The sequence below is a fragment of the Mauremys reevesii genome, linkage group 7, assembly GCF_016161935.1.
Source record: "Mauremys reevesii isolate NIE-2019 linkage group 7, ASM1616193v1, whole genome shotgun sequence".
Taxonomy (NCBI): Eukaryota; Metazoa; Chordata; order Testudines; family Geoemydidae; genus Mauremys; species Mauremys reevesii.
The window spans coordinates 90,215,488-90,229,145 of record NC_052629.1 but is presented as its reverse complement, the minus strand read 5'-3'; the positions used below and the strand labels follow the sequence as shown (position 1 = coordinate 90,229,145).

Sequence of the window (13,658 nt, the reverse complement as noted above, 5' to 3'; positions counted from 1 at the left end):
CTTATAAAGCTGAAATACGTTTTTCTACCTTTTAATTAAAGATTTTAGTGATGTCAGTATTTCCTCCTTCTTAAAACAGGCTGTACAAGCCAGTGTTTAAAAGAGAGGCGATCAGTATCAGAGACTGATGTAATCTTATGGTCTAAGAGACAATCTGGGAACCAGGTTCTCTTGAGTTCTAATGCTGGTTCTGACCCTCCCTCCCTCCCTTCCTCTCTAGGCTTTCGCAATTCACTTAACTCCTCTTCCTCAGGTTCTTTAGCTATAGGAACAGGATAATAATATTTACTTAGTTCACAAAAGTGCTGAGTATGATTCTGACTGCTTTGTACTTAGCCATTGATTTCTATCCAGGGATCTTGAAGTGCTTCACGATCATGAATTAATTTCTCTTCACAACATCCCTGTGTGGGAGGGAAGTATTTTTAATCCCCTTTTTAGAAATGAGGCAACTGAGGCAAAGAAATTCATGTCAACATTTTCAAAAATGTCCACTAATTTGGGGTGCCTTGGTTTTTGGATCCCCCCCAAACCTGCAGCTGAAGTCAATGGGGCTCCTGGTACTCTTCTGAAAGTCAGGCCCCCAGGTTTCTCATGCTGGGCGCCTTTTGAAAATGACTTGCCTAAAGTCACATAGGAGATCTGTGATAAAGCTGGAAGTAGAACCCAAACCTTCTAACTCCCATAACTCAATCAGCTGATTCCTTAGGTTGTGCTGCAGTTTTTAATGGATCCTTGTTTCCCATTTGAGTTTCAGCTTGTTACTGCCATAGGGCATTTTAGGTGAGTAAGGACAGATTAGAAGCTGAGGAAGGATCTCAAGATTTGCCCAATTATTTGTAAAGAACTTTGAAGATTGGTGCAAGTATTATTTATCTAACCGGAGACTATCCCAGTTGGTTTAAAGCATATCACAGAAAAATATGGATTAGATCCTGTTTCCTATTTCCAGTGCGGGGGAATTAGGGCATGAGGGAGACCTGAAGACCCCCCTGGAAGAACTGTGGGAAGGTGTCACCAAATATGAAAAAGCTAATAGTGTCTTACACCATGTGCTTAAGGGGGAAAGGAAAAACTTCTTGACTGTTCTATAGTAAGTGTTTCGTGGGGGGGAGGGGTGGTGTCATATTTACTGTCATATAAAACTTTCCGTTGACAGTAAGGTATGTATGTCTGCTCCTGTCTGGTTCAGGCACATAGCATTCCAGACACAGGGCTTGATCTTGCAGTGTGCTGAGCCCATGCAGTCAATGGAGTTAGGGACACTTAACAGCCTTTCCGGAAGCAGTGGTTTTTCATAGAATCAGGTGCATTTGATGAGAATTTTTTTTACTGTGTGAAAGAAAATGCGGGAAATAGCCACCTATTTTACTTTATAGGCGTTCACTCATAGTAAGACCATGAAGTATTTACTTGCTATGATACAGTACTGTGTTTCTCTGAAGTTTAACAAACTTGTATGTGTCTTTCTACTGTAGATTGGATCTCTGCATCATGGACTTGGTTGTGTAGGTATTCCTTTTCATATTGATTCATGCTTTATGAACCACACTAATCAGAAGCAGTTTAATATTCAGGATTATCCCTTACTAACACTAATATTTTTCTGCTGTATTTTTGACTTTCTCAAAATGTAGGCTTCTTTCAGTTGATTTATCTTTTAAGCAAACCTTTCTCACTGTTGACTTAGCAAAAACATGCCAACACTTCCTGCAGAAGTCAGTTCATGCTCTAAGGTATAAAGATTAGCTAAGAATTAAAAAAAATTCTTTGTGTAGTTCGTTTGTAATTCATTGCCTAGAGTTTTTTAGATTTTGTTTTTTCGCATGTTCTCTTTTTATTTGTGCATTACTAATGCAAATTATCACCAGACTATCTAGGGTGCCCTATAAAAAAATGAAAATTGCATTGATTCTGCTCCAAAAGGCATGCCCTATCACCTAGCTCTCACTTTATCAACCATTCCTTGTATGTTTCAGTATTTGTTGTTTGTTTCCTAGGAGGATATTGCCAATTAATTTGCAGCTCTTTTTTCAAAAGTAGATGAGTACAACAGGCATATAAATTGAAGTCCGACACAAATTCAATTATATTCTTAAAATTGAATCTCCTTATTAAGTGTTCCACTTATTTTAATCTCAGGCTAGTGTTGCCAATAATAGTAAAAACCGTTTTAAAAAATTTATTTTAAGGCAGAGAAAAGCAAATATAAATGCAAATTCCCCATCACCTGATTTAGCTTTGTACTGTGTTTATAACGTAGCACCTTCTGTCAAAAGATTAGATGTCATTTTACAAATTTGACTCTTAATGGTTTTTTTTATTATGATCATTTTCCTTTGCATTAATATTTTACCTTAGGATGATCCAGAGAATGTACTTCCCCATTACTTCTCACTTGCATTGCTTTTAATCTGCTTGCCTCCTGCTGTCCTTGCATGAGCAGTCAACGTGGAAGCCTTGTTAGAGTGGTGGAAAGCTTTGTTTCATAGTCTAATAAAGTATCTATTAGTACTTCCTAGGTGTTTGTTTAGAAATGCCTGCAGGCTATGGAAATGCTCTGGAGGACTCTTCTGTTGATTAAGAATGAATACATTTTCCTTTCAGTTAAATTCCATATGTAGGTCTCACTGTAGTTAACTCTACATTAATTAGGCTCAATTTACTCCTTACAGTCTGTCATCTTGCAGTGGCAGATGCCAGGCAGCCAGCCCCAAGGGGAAGTAAGTCTGTCTGGAGACGGGGGAAATGCAGCAGCATAACCCACCTCTAAGCCCTCGCATAACCCACCTCTAAACCCTGTCTGGTGGGAGCCCATGACAGCTTGTCCAGCACCAAAAGTGGGCGGGGTGACCTCGAGGGAAAACTGATTCAGCACCTTTTCTCTAGCATTCTCTGCCAGCCAATTCCTGTAGAGCATTAGCCAGGTTTTAAAACTGTCCTCCCCTGGGAAAAAACCCAGGAAAATAAGTACCATAATTAATACAATGCCACAGGGGTATTGGGGGTGAAATTCTGGCACGATTGGTGTCAGTGGCAAAAATCTCATTGATTTTAATAAGGCCAGGATTTCACCCAATGAAATAACATGTATCAGTTTCTATATTAAAATATAGGCCATGAACAAGTTTTGAGAACCACTGATTTAAAGGAATAGTGTGTACTTACTAATAATCTCTGCTCTTCAGCTTCCTTGGCCTAATAAACCATACTGTTCCCATAAAGAATCAGAGGATGTAATAAAATAGTTCATTTAAAATAAGAAAAACAAGTCTAGGTGCAAAGGAATATTTTATGCTTTTACATGAAAATATAAATTTAAAACATCCCTTTTTAATATGATTGCAGAATAATCTTATTTGCATTTGAAAGACATGAAGTCTCAGTAGGTTCAGAATAACTATTTTCTGTAGATGTTGTAGGCAGGAATGTTTCAAGGAAGAAAGCGGGAAGTTATTATCAGTTTTCTTATCAGCATGAGAAAAGAAGTCAGACTGAAAATGCGTTTACTTTTTCCTGATGTGCATGCCACCTTGCCTTGATGTCACAAATGTACAGATTGAATTAAACAATTAAAAAACAAACAAAAAACAAAACAAAACACCAAAGCCTGGTGTATTCACCATCTGATAAAAGGTGAAATAATTTTGCATCCCCTGTTGTTTGGTATTAGATATTTAAAAGTGTGCAGCAAAATGGAAACACTTTGCTTTGTGATCACACTTTCTGCTTTATTTTACTCAATGTTTTATAGCTATATAAACTAAGGATTGCTCTTGCTCCTATTGAAGTCAGTAGCAAAACTCCCATTGGCTTCAATGTGCAGGATACAAGTCCCTACAGAATATCTGACTTAATGATTTCATTATGTTGTGGATCTGTTGCAACTTTGCAGCAGATATATCTGTGTTGTTATATTGTTCATCCTTTGATGAAAAACAGTCTACTATTGGTCTTAAAGAACTAACGATATTAGAAGTATTAGCATAATCATAAAGAATTCAGGCAAGAAAGATACTCCTTATTAACTGAGATCAGCATTGTACTTTTCTGTATACCATAGGTTCTCTCTTTACCCCACCGGAGACTTGTTTGCTACTGTAGGTTGTTTGAAGTTCCAGACCCAAATAAACCTCAGAAGCTTGGTCTGCACCAGCGAGAAATATTTTTATTTAATGACCTCCTTGTGGTATGTATTTTCAGATACAATGTATTTTTTTAAGATAAGCTTTTATTAGCACACAAATTCTGATAAGTAGAGAGACTTCCTAAGTATACTAAGAAGTGTGTAGAAAACTATATTTTCATTGCTAGATTTCTGCTGCCATTCATTTGTTTATCTTTGCTTAGAGGAGGACAGCTTAGCCTTTGTCCTGATAGTCTTATCATATTTTTGGCACCATGGTTGAAGGCTTTACTAGCACTATCAACCAGGTTTTCTGGGACATGATGATGTTTTTCTTGCTTATAAGGTCCAGCTTTCTAAAATGCAAATGTTTTGCAGATCTTGCTAAAGGCTGGGGGCCAGACTTTTAAAGGTATTGGGGTACCAAAGATGTAGGTGGCACCTAGCAGGACTTTCAGAAGTGCCTAGGTGCCTAACTTCTATTGATTTCAGTGGGAATTATGCATGTAGGTGCATCTTTAGGCACCTAAATACCTTTAAAAATCTTGCCTTTGGTCCTTCTTGGAGCTGAGCACTATCTGGACGGAGCTTGGTGCTTTGAACTCCCATTGATTTCCATGGGAGTCAGGGCACTGAAAACCCAAGAGGCCATATGTGTTAAGAGGGACGGTGTTATGGATCTGGATTTAAACAGCTGTAAACTAAGGATTTTGTATCCTCCAGTTATCTGCAACATAGGTTCCCCATATGCACACATACACATCCCTTGGAGGAAACAAAAGAGTTTAGTTTACAAAGGGAAGTTCTTGTCTGAGCAGTGAGTATATCTGTGCAAATATGTTGAATTTTAGAAATTGAGTTCTACTAATTGAGTTTATCCTTATAATAAATTAAATCAGTTCTAGCAAATCTACAGGGGGAAAAAAGCATGTTCTTATGGCTATGTATTGCTTGCATGAATATCATTAATACCTCATTACATCTAAGCCTATCATTTTCCCCCAGGCCTTTGGTAAGGGATACCAGCCACGGCTTTGGGTTATTTTTATTATCTAGCTTTAGCTGGTTAGTAGTTCTTTGAGTCAAGATGGGCTGAGAACTCTTTGTTTTGTATTGCGCACTGTTTGATTTATTTGTAGGATGGACACCCAGTGCATGAGACAGGAGACTAGATTTTTATAATTCAAATGCATTTAAAAAATAAGAGTCATGGATAAAATTGGAGATACTATTTAAAATCCAAATTGTGTTCTAGTGGCCCATGAATATGACCTTGATCCTCAATAGTCTAGAAAGAGTTTATGTCCAACTATTCATAATTAAGGCTGCGAGTCTGTCACGGAAGTCACGGATTCCATGACTTTCTGGGACCTCTGTGACTTCTGCAGCCTGCAGGTGTGCCTGACCCCAGAGCCGCTCGGGCAGCCCTGGAGCCAGTCGCACCACTCCACCCCCCGCAACAGCGGCGGTCCTGGGGCACCCCCCACCAGCAGCACTGGAGGCAGTGGTCCTGGGCCGGCCCCTGCCGGCAGCGGTGGTCACAGCTGGCCCCCCACCCCTGAGCTCCAGCAGGCACCCTGGAGCACCCCTCCCCAGCATCCCCCACGAGCACCAGTGAGTGTCCCAAAGCCCCCTATGAGCACCAGTGGGCACCATGGAGCTCCCCCAGCGCCAGTAGCCCAGGTGCCCCTTAGCACCCTCAAAGCCCCCCCAGAACACCCGAGATTTAGTCAGGGGGTATATAGTACAAGTCATGGACAGGTCATGTTTATTGGTCCTGCTAGTGAAGGCAGAGGGCTGGACTCAATGACCTTTCAAGGTCCCTTCCAGTTCTAGGAGATTGGTATATCTCCAATTATTATTATTAATTATTATTATTATTATTATTATGACCTGTCCATGACTTTTACTAAAAAATACCTGTGACTAAAACGTAGCCTTGTGCATAATCACTGATAATCCTCCTAAATATATATTTAATCAAGTAGATAAAAGGCTGTTACAAGGAGGAGGGAGAAAAATTGTTCTCCTTAACCTCTGAGAATAGGACAAGAAGCAATGGGTATAAATTGCAGCAGGGGCAGTTTAGGATGGACGTTAAGAAAAACTTCCTAACTGTCAGGGTGGTTAAGCACTGGAATAAGTTCCCAGGGAGGCTGTGGAATATCCATCATTGGAAATTTTTAAGAGCAGGTTAGACAAACACCTGTCAGGAATGGTCTAGATAATACTTAGTCCTGCCATGAGTGCAGGGAACTGGATTAGATGACCTCTCGAGGTTCCTTCCAGTCCTACAATTCTGTGATTTTCTTTGAAACCTGAAGATTCTTTCTCGTTACTACTATTGGTTATAAGAAAGTGGTTTGGTACAATAGTTTATTGTTGCAGAAAATATTTGTGATAGTTCTAGTTTACCTGTTTCAAAAAAGGCTCATCTAGCTATTGAGATAAAACAGGAAAGGATAATTACACTTGGCTGTTGATCTGTGTTCAGTTAATGTGTTATGATCCAGACGTGTCTATTCCCTTGAATATAAGTTGAGTATGTTGAAATACGTTTTACAGTTGATTTTCCTTCCCAGCATACATTTAGCTTGACCCAGTGTTTTTAAAAATACAAATAAAAGGAGTGATAGCTTGGAAGCATTTTCTTGAATTACTTTCAAAAACAGGAACACCTGTAGTACTTTGTAGTCTGAATGTATTTTGATTTTTACCTGGAGAATTAAGTTGGTTGGATATTGTATGCCATATTTTGTTGTGAGTGATAACATAAAGATGCATTGCCTGCTCATTATTTATCATTTGTACTCTTACCCAGAGCTTGAACAAGGCAGGCTTTCCTTCAAAAATGGAAAAATAACCTTCAAATCCAAATGCGATCATGAGTGTAAATCAATGCAATATTGTCATCCTCTGCAAACAGTCTGTGTTTTGTCTCCCTTAGTCTGATGCTAATAGCTTTGCCAAATTGTATCAGAGTGAAAACTGGCCAGAATCTCGTTAGTTATCAGTGGTGCAAATGGGGAACTCTATATTCAGAAGTTAAAATTACAAGAACTGAGTCAATTTTATTCTGCCACAACTTGAGCAAGCTGTGAGCTGCAGCAGAGGGAGGATCTAGTCACGGTGGAGGAGGTCCCAAAAACAGACACTGAAGAGCAGGTTATTAGATGTTGTTTGTTTGTATTTCTTTAGTGCCTAGAGGCCTCAGTCAAAATCAGGGTTCCAGTGTAGTAAGTGCTGTACAAACACAGTCTAATTGGACAAGAGAGGCCAAGGGCAGGAGGAGAATCTGAGGCAGTGGAAGGTGAAGAGACATGACCAAGGTCACACAGCAGGTCAGCAATAGATCCCAGAGTAGAACCCAGATCTCCTGAGTTCCAGGCCTGTACCCTGTTCTGCCTGTCTGCAATCTCATTGTAGCACAGAGGACAGAGAGAGGAAAAGCTCCTTCTGCTGTCTAGTAGCCAGAAGGGATGCATGCTTCAGACTTATCAGACACCTCCTAGCGGGAGGCTACAAAAGATAATCCCACAGACCACACACTGGGAATCCTACCACTGTCCCTGTGAGTTGGTTCAGTTTTTTATCTGAGAGTAGCTCTTGGACTAGTGTGTGGTTTAGTCCTTGAGCTATTTTGGATAAATCTACACAGTCTGTGGAAGTGAGCCTCTCAGCCTGGGTCGACAGACTTGAGGTGGCAGAGCTCACGCTAGCTCTCTAAAAATATCTGTGTAGAAGCGCTTTGAAGTTGCGACTCAAACTGGAGCTCTGGCTCTGAAGCCTCGGGAGGGAGGTGGCAGAAGTAGCTTAGAAGCTCACTCGTGTAATCTGTTTAGACATACCCTAAGTGTCTGGTAAACCTCTCAAGCCCTACATATGAGGAGTAAGAGAGGGAGTGAATAGGAATGAGAGTGGAGGGTGGCAGAGGGAGGGAAGAGGCTGATAGAATAAGGTAATAGAAGGGAGTCAAGTACTGAGAGATTTTGGGGGAGTAGGAGAGACAGAAACAACTATGGCAGAGAAAGAAGTAAGAGGTTAGAGGGAGAGAGAACAGTCTGAAAATAACTAAAAGATAAACTCTGATCAAGGATGGAAGGAAAGGCAGGAGACATAGCAAGTTTCTGTTGAATGACATATTTTTAAATTACATTCAATAAACAATATGTAATTGTTTCATTTCTTTAAGATTTAGGGGCAGTGGCCTTGGGAGATATGGTAACACAGATATTTTCACCCCAAGCCCTCTCGGTGGTAGGGGTCATGTACATTTTTCAAGCCTTGTTTATCTTTCTGCAAGCAAAGGTTGTAGATTCATATCCCAATAGACCAGTTCCAGTGCAGGGGGGGGGGGGGGAAGCAAAAGTAGTAAATAGTTACTGTATTGCAGACTGGAAGCTGTCTTTGGGTAAAATATATATCTATTTCTGATATGCCAGTACAAAGAGTAATTAAAGTAATGTGTATAGAATTGTTTCACTATTATAGTTGAATACTTTCCACTGATGTTCAGATCAAAGAACACATTCTTATTTTGTCTGGGTTTTTTTAATTGATATTTTCAGGTCACCAAGATCTTTCAAAAGAAGAAGAATTCGGTCACGTACAGTTTTCGACAGTCCTTTTCCCTCTATGGAATGCAAGTTCTTCTTTTTGAGAATCAGTGTAAGTCTTTTTCTCTGTTTTTCTCCATATAGTTTTCTGATATCAGAATGAAGAGCTGCCCATCAGTTTCTTAGGTCTAGGAGTCAAGTCAGTATGTGCTGGAACTAGCCCTAGAGTTAAATACAAGATGCTCTTTGAAAATAGCAGGAATGTCGAGAGACTTCTGGCTTAAGGATAGGCATCACATCTGGCTCAGAATGGTGTTTCTGAATGCAGTGAGGACAAATTATGGTGTATCCTTTTCTGATCTTCAGCTGCAATTAACAGACATGTAGTTCTAAATAATGACTGAGACACAGATTACGTCTGTTAGTCTATAAGGTGCCACAGGACACTTTGCTGCTTTTGTGTAAAACAGTCTCTCAGCCACTGTTTGTTTGTTTAATATCTTTACTGATTTATAACTCAACTCAGTACCTAGGGAACTTGCATAATTAAAATATAAATACAAAATATAGTGTGACAAAGTTCCTCCTCTACCTTGGTGGGTCCTGCGCTTATTGGCAGATTTGCTCGCCTCACAGATTCACCCTGTGGGTTGGGAAACAGCCCAGAGACCTTCCCCTCTGGTAGAAGCCACAGTCTAGGTCAATTCCTTCTATGTTTAATCAGGAGTTGGGAGGTTTGGGGGGAACCCGGGCCCACTCTCTACTCTGGGTTCCAGCCCAGGGCCCTGTGGACTGCAGCTGTCTAAAGTGCCTCCTGGAACAGCTACACGACAGCTACAATTCCCTGGGCTACTTCCCCATGGCCTCCTCCCAACACCACCTTTGTCCTCACCACCGGACCTTCCTCCTGATGTCTGATAATGCTTGTACTTCTCAGTCCTCCAGCAGTATGCCTATTCATTCTTGGCTTCTTGCACACCTCTTGCTCCCAGTTCCTCACAATCACTTCCTCTCCTCTGGCTCCCTTTGGCATGACTGGAGTGAGCCCTTTTATAGCATCAGAGGGGCCTTAATTAGAGTCAGGTGCTTAACAACCTCACCTGACTCTTAGCAGGTTAATTGAAGTCAGGTGTTCTCATTAGTCTGGCGCAGCCCCTGCTCTGGTCACTCAGGGAACAGAAAAGTGCTTATCCAGTGGCCAGTATATCTCCCTTCTACTACTCTGCTGTTCCCATCTGGCCTGGGTCTATCACAATAGTTAGATCAAGTTTTTGTGTTTAAAAACCTGCATCTCCTGTTCCCAGGGTAATTTAAATGCTTCACCTGTCAGATGTACCAAACTCAATATCCAGGAGACAGCCATATGAATATCTTGCCACTGCTCCTGGAGAGTTGAACGCCAGAAATCAATAGCAATAGCAATCTAGCAGCAAGCATAGCTGTTTCTATCGGACATCAGTGGTTTCTCTGACATTTTGCACACAGACCATGTGTGGCTTTATAGATAATAGCCAAAACCTTGAACTGCGTAACAAATCCAGTGTGGTTCAGTGGTACGATAGTTTCTGGTTTCTCCAAGGTGCTCCTTGCCTGCCATTTCCATAACCCCTGAAAATGAAGTCACATGCTCAAATGGCTCATCCAAATAAAGAAACAAGTTGGTGTATTTTACATGAGCTGAAGAATCCGGGTGATTTTTAAAGGGGTTACAATTACGGTTTATTGCTGTAATCTAGCTGTGAGGTTACAAAGGCATGACTTACTCAGGTACAGTCCACATCAGATAGGAACATTTACAGCTTGGTCATAGATGAAAATAGGTGTCTGCCTCTGCTGTCACCTGGGCATCCAGAAGCAGCTACAGATCTAACATAACTTCAACTGAAAACTACGCTGGCAAAGATCAGACATACTTCAATATAGGGCACACTTACTGACTTAGCCCAATCCTAGAGACACTTCACCATGCCTTTTGCTATCAGTAAACCTCTTGTCCACATCCTCATTTCCGTATAAACATAAAGACTTATGGTATCTTGGAGTCAGTGGAAATTAGACATAGCTCTGAGTGCCACCCACAGACTGCTGCTGCTGCAGCCCAAGCCATCTCACTATGTATCGCCTCTTGCAGAAGTGCAGGCACAATGAGCAGGAGGGAAGACGGAATGGAACCCTCTAGGTCCCCATATGGGAGAAGCCTTGTGGTGGCTTCTTAAAGGGAAGGAGCAAACCCGCCAAAGAGGATGATGTGTCCATCCTTCAGAGATCCTGCACATTAGTCAACAGCATCAGTCACGCTCATAGCCCTGAAGTGTGCTTGTATTAACCCATTTCCTTGTTGGAAAGTAAAGTTTTTTTTAAAACTGTCAAAATAAAAGTAGTTTTCTAAAGAAGTTTAAAACCAAAGTGTGCAGCTAACCTGTGTATAAGCTATTATTTATGGGCAAAGAGCTCAGAATGTGCAAACAGTACATCAGAAGGGGAAGAGAAAGTCTAGTCCCCTATAACCTGTGAAATTCATATTCTCTTACACTCCTGTGGGTAAGAGGAGACTAACTCAAAGTACTGCAGGGCCTGTAGAGCATGCAAGTAACCAATATCAATCCATCCAGTAAATCTGCATGTTGCAGCTATCAGAATCAGCTTGTTCTCAGGGAATGAGGTTCATGAACATTCTGAGGCCAGTGTCACTAAGGCAAAGGGAGCGAAACCTTTCAATTTGGCTGATGCTGAGTCGACTGATGATGACAGCTGATGAGGGTAAAATATATTATGGGATTTGTTGGCTGCAGACAAGGAAGTATGGCATTTATCTCTATTGCATAAATAGGCCACAAGGAAAACATTTATATTTACAAACAAGGTTAGCAATGTATTTTTAGTGGAGTCCAGCTAACACCTAAATTATTTATGTCAATGTTTGCTGCTGTAGGAATATCAGTTGTATTGATAGCAGCGCTGACCATAGGAGTTTGCTACTGGGGAGTTTGGTCTGTGTAGTAGAGCTGATATGTGCAATTCAGTAGCTTGAATTTCTGTCTAGGTGTCCTCATAGTTATTAAGTTGCCTTACTTTTCCTTGCTCAGCTTTATGAATGTTCTTTTTTTTTTTTTAATCTTCACTTTTTCTAGTTTATAACTGACTAGCTAGTTGGCTCCTCCTCCACTCAAGAAAGGTGAATGGCCTGATTTCCTTTTTGTTTGAAGCTCTGTATGCTTTGGATGGTGCATAAGTCTTTGTGTAAAGTGTAGCTGTATTTGACTCTGCACTTTTTAAGGCAGTGTAATACTTTTTTTTTTTTTGGAACACAATGACCTTGGCAGCTGGGGGTAGAAATTGTCTCGCACCAGATGGTGTTTCTTGAGTGAATGGCAATGAGAGAGGATTTGTTCTTCTGCTTAAATAGAAATCTACAATACTTGAATTCCATTTTGTTGTACACTTGGAAGCACCCTGTGTTGGAATAATGGATCATGGACTTTAATACGTGGAAGAGATCTGTATTTACATAGTATTCAATTTGTGGACCTTCTGCCCATCAATAAGGTCAGATGGCTCAGGAAAGAAATTGTATTAAATTATTTACTGCACATGTTCTAAGACTGTGTGAGGCTTCATTTCCAGGGATCAAGCAAAAACTGAAACCATTTTCTGTAGTAGAGAAAAATCTTCATTATGTGTATATCTCTGTATGTCTGTACTTTTCTGCTCAACTGGCAGATGTTCATGTGACCAGCTGTTAAGGTCTGCTATGTTAGATGCACAACTGGACTACAGGCAGCTAGTTCAAGAATTAAAATTAAGACAATCTGATAAGCAAGGGCCATTTGCCCCATCATTTACAGTGGGCTTTAATTAAATGCCTTGAAAATGATCCCCATTGTTGTAAATAAAGGTCAGGATGTCACTGTTCATGCCCTACAGAATAAGCACATTTTTATTCCATCAAAGCATGACATTGGTGGGTAACATTATACAAAAAAAGTGATTGGAGAGCTGAGGTTAATACAAAACATTACAAGTCACACATACAAACACATCCTGCCTTTTTACTCACAAACAACCAAAACAAAATGACCAAAAAGAATCTATAATTCTGAGGGTTATTGCTAGAGTCTTTGCTCAGCAAAACTCCCACTCGAACATGAGTGAGTGGCAGGATCAGGACAATTGAATTTAAATTATCAGACTTGTTGGGAAGAGTTATGAATGTGTTTTTCTCATGGATTTTTCTTCCAAGCTGCACAGTACTGTCGGTGCTTAAGGGAACGAATGTATAAAGCTTAAATACCTCAGTATTTATTATGGAACATTAAGTTAAGCAGTTCCATATATAGAAAGTTCTAATATTCCTCAAGGCATTTTCACTAAGCCCCCTGTCTCTTGAACTCTTTAGGCTTTCTTTCTGTTATGTCCACTATAATTATATACCTAAGTGTTATATTTTCAAGGCGACCCTGACCTACTATCTCAAATGACATCTGTAAATTTTGCACTTACAGTTGTTTGCATGTGCAGACTGGATAGTAGTTCATCTGGCTGATTCGCACATGCAAAATGAGACTGTTAGTGTGCCAACAATTTCATGTGCAAAGATGCCAGGCATCATTTCTGAGAAAGTTTTGAAAATTTGGCCCATAATGAGTAAGAATATTAAACTTAATTTATAAAGTGTGTCATTGTTTGCAATCTACTGAATCAAACTATTGTAACACACTAGTAATATATAATAGATAAATGTTTAAAATATATTATTTGTAAAGACCTTCAATAGATTTTGTTTGCTGCAGTATTGTTTAGGTCTTTGTTAATGTTCGGGTTAATGTTTTCATTTAAACTAGACATGTTTGGTTAGCGTTTTTGTTTTAAATCCAGGGATACTAGCTGAGATTTACTTTACTTCAGTCAAGGTTAGCTTAGGCCTAAACAAGTTGTCCCTTTGAGCAAATCAGCCAAACCTGGTGTTTTTTACTGAC

General features: G+C 40.1%; 1 protein-coding gene across 7 annotated transcripts in view; it reads left to right on the top strand.

The window, feature by feature from the left end:
* IQSEC1 (IQ motif and Sec7 domain ArfGEF 1) overlaps positions 1 to 13,658 on the top strand; it is a 679,444-nt gene that overhangs the window by 646,181 nt on the left and 19,605 nt on the right. For all 7 annotated transcript variants that reach the window (XM_039547792.1, XM_039547791.1, XM_039547793.1 and 4 more), the window contains 3 exons: positions 1,479 to 1,508; positions 4,064 to 4,189; positions 8,695 to 8,794. In XM_039547792.1, the coding sequence (XP_039403726.1) occupies positions 1,479 to 1,508; positions 4,064 to 4,189; positions 8,695 to 8,794 (256 nt within the window). The remainder of the gene's footprint in view (positions 1 to 1,478; positions 1,509 to 4,063; positions 4,190 to 8,694; positions 8,795 to 13,658) is intronic.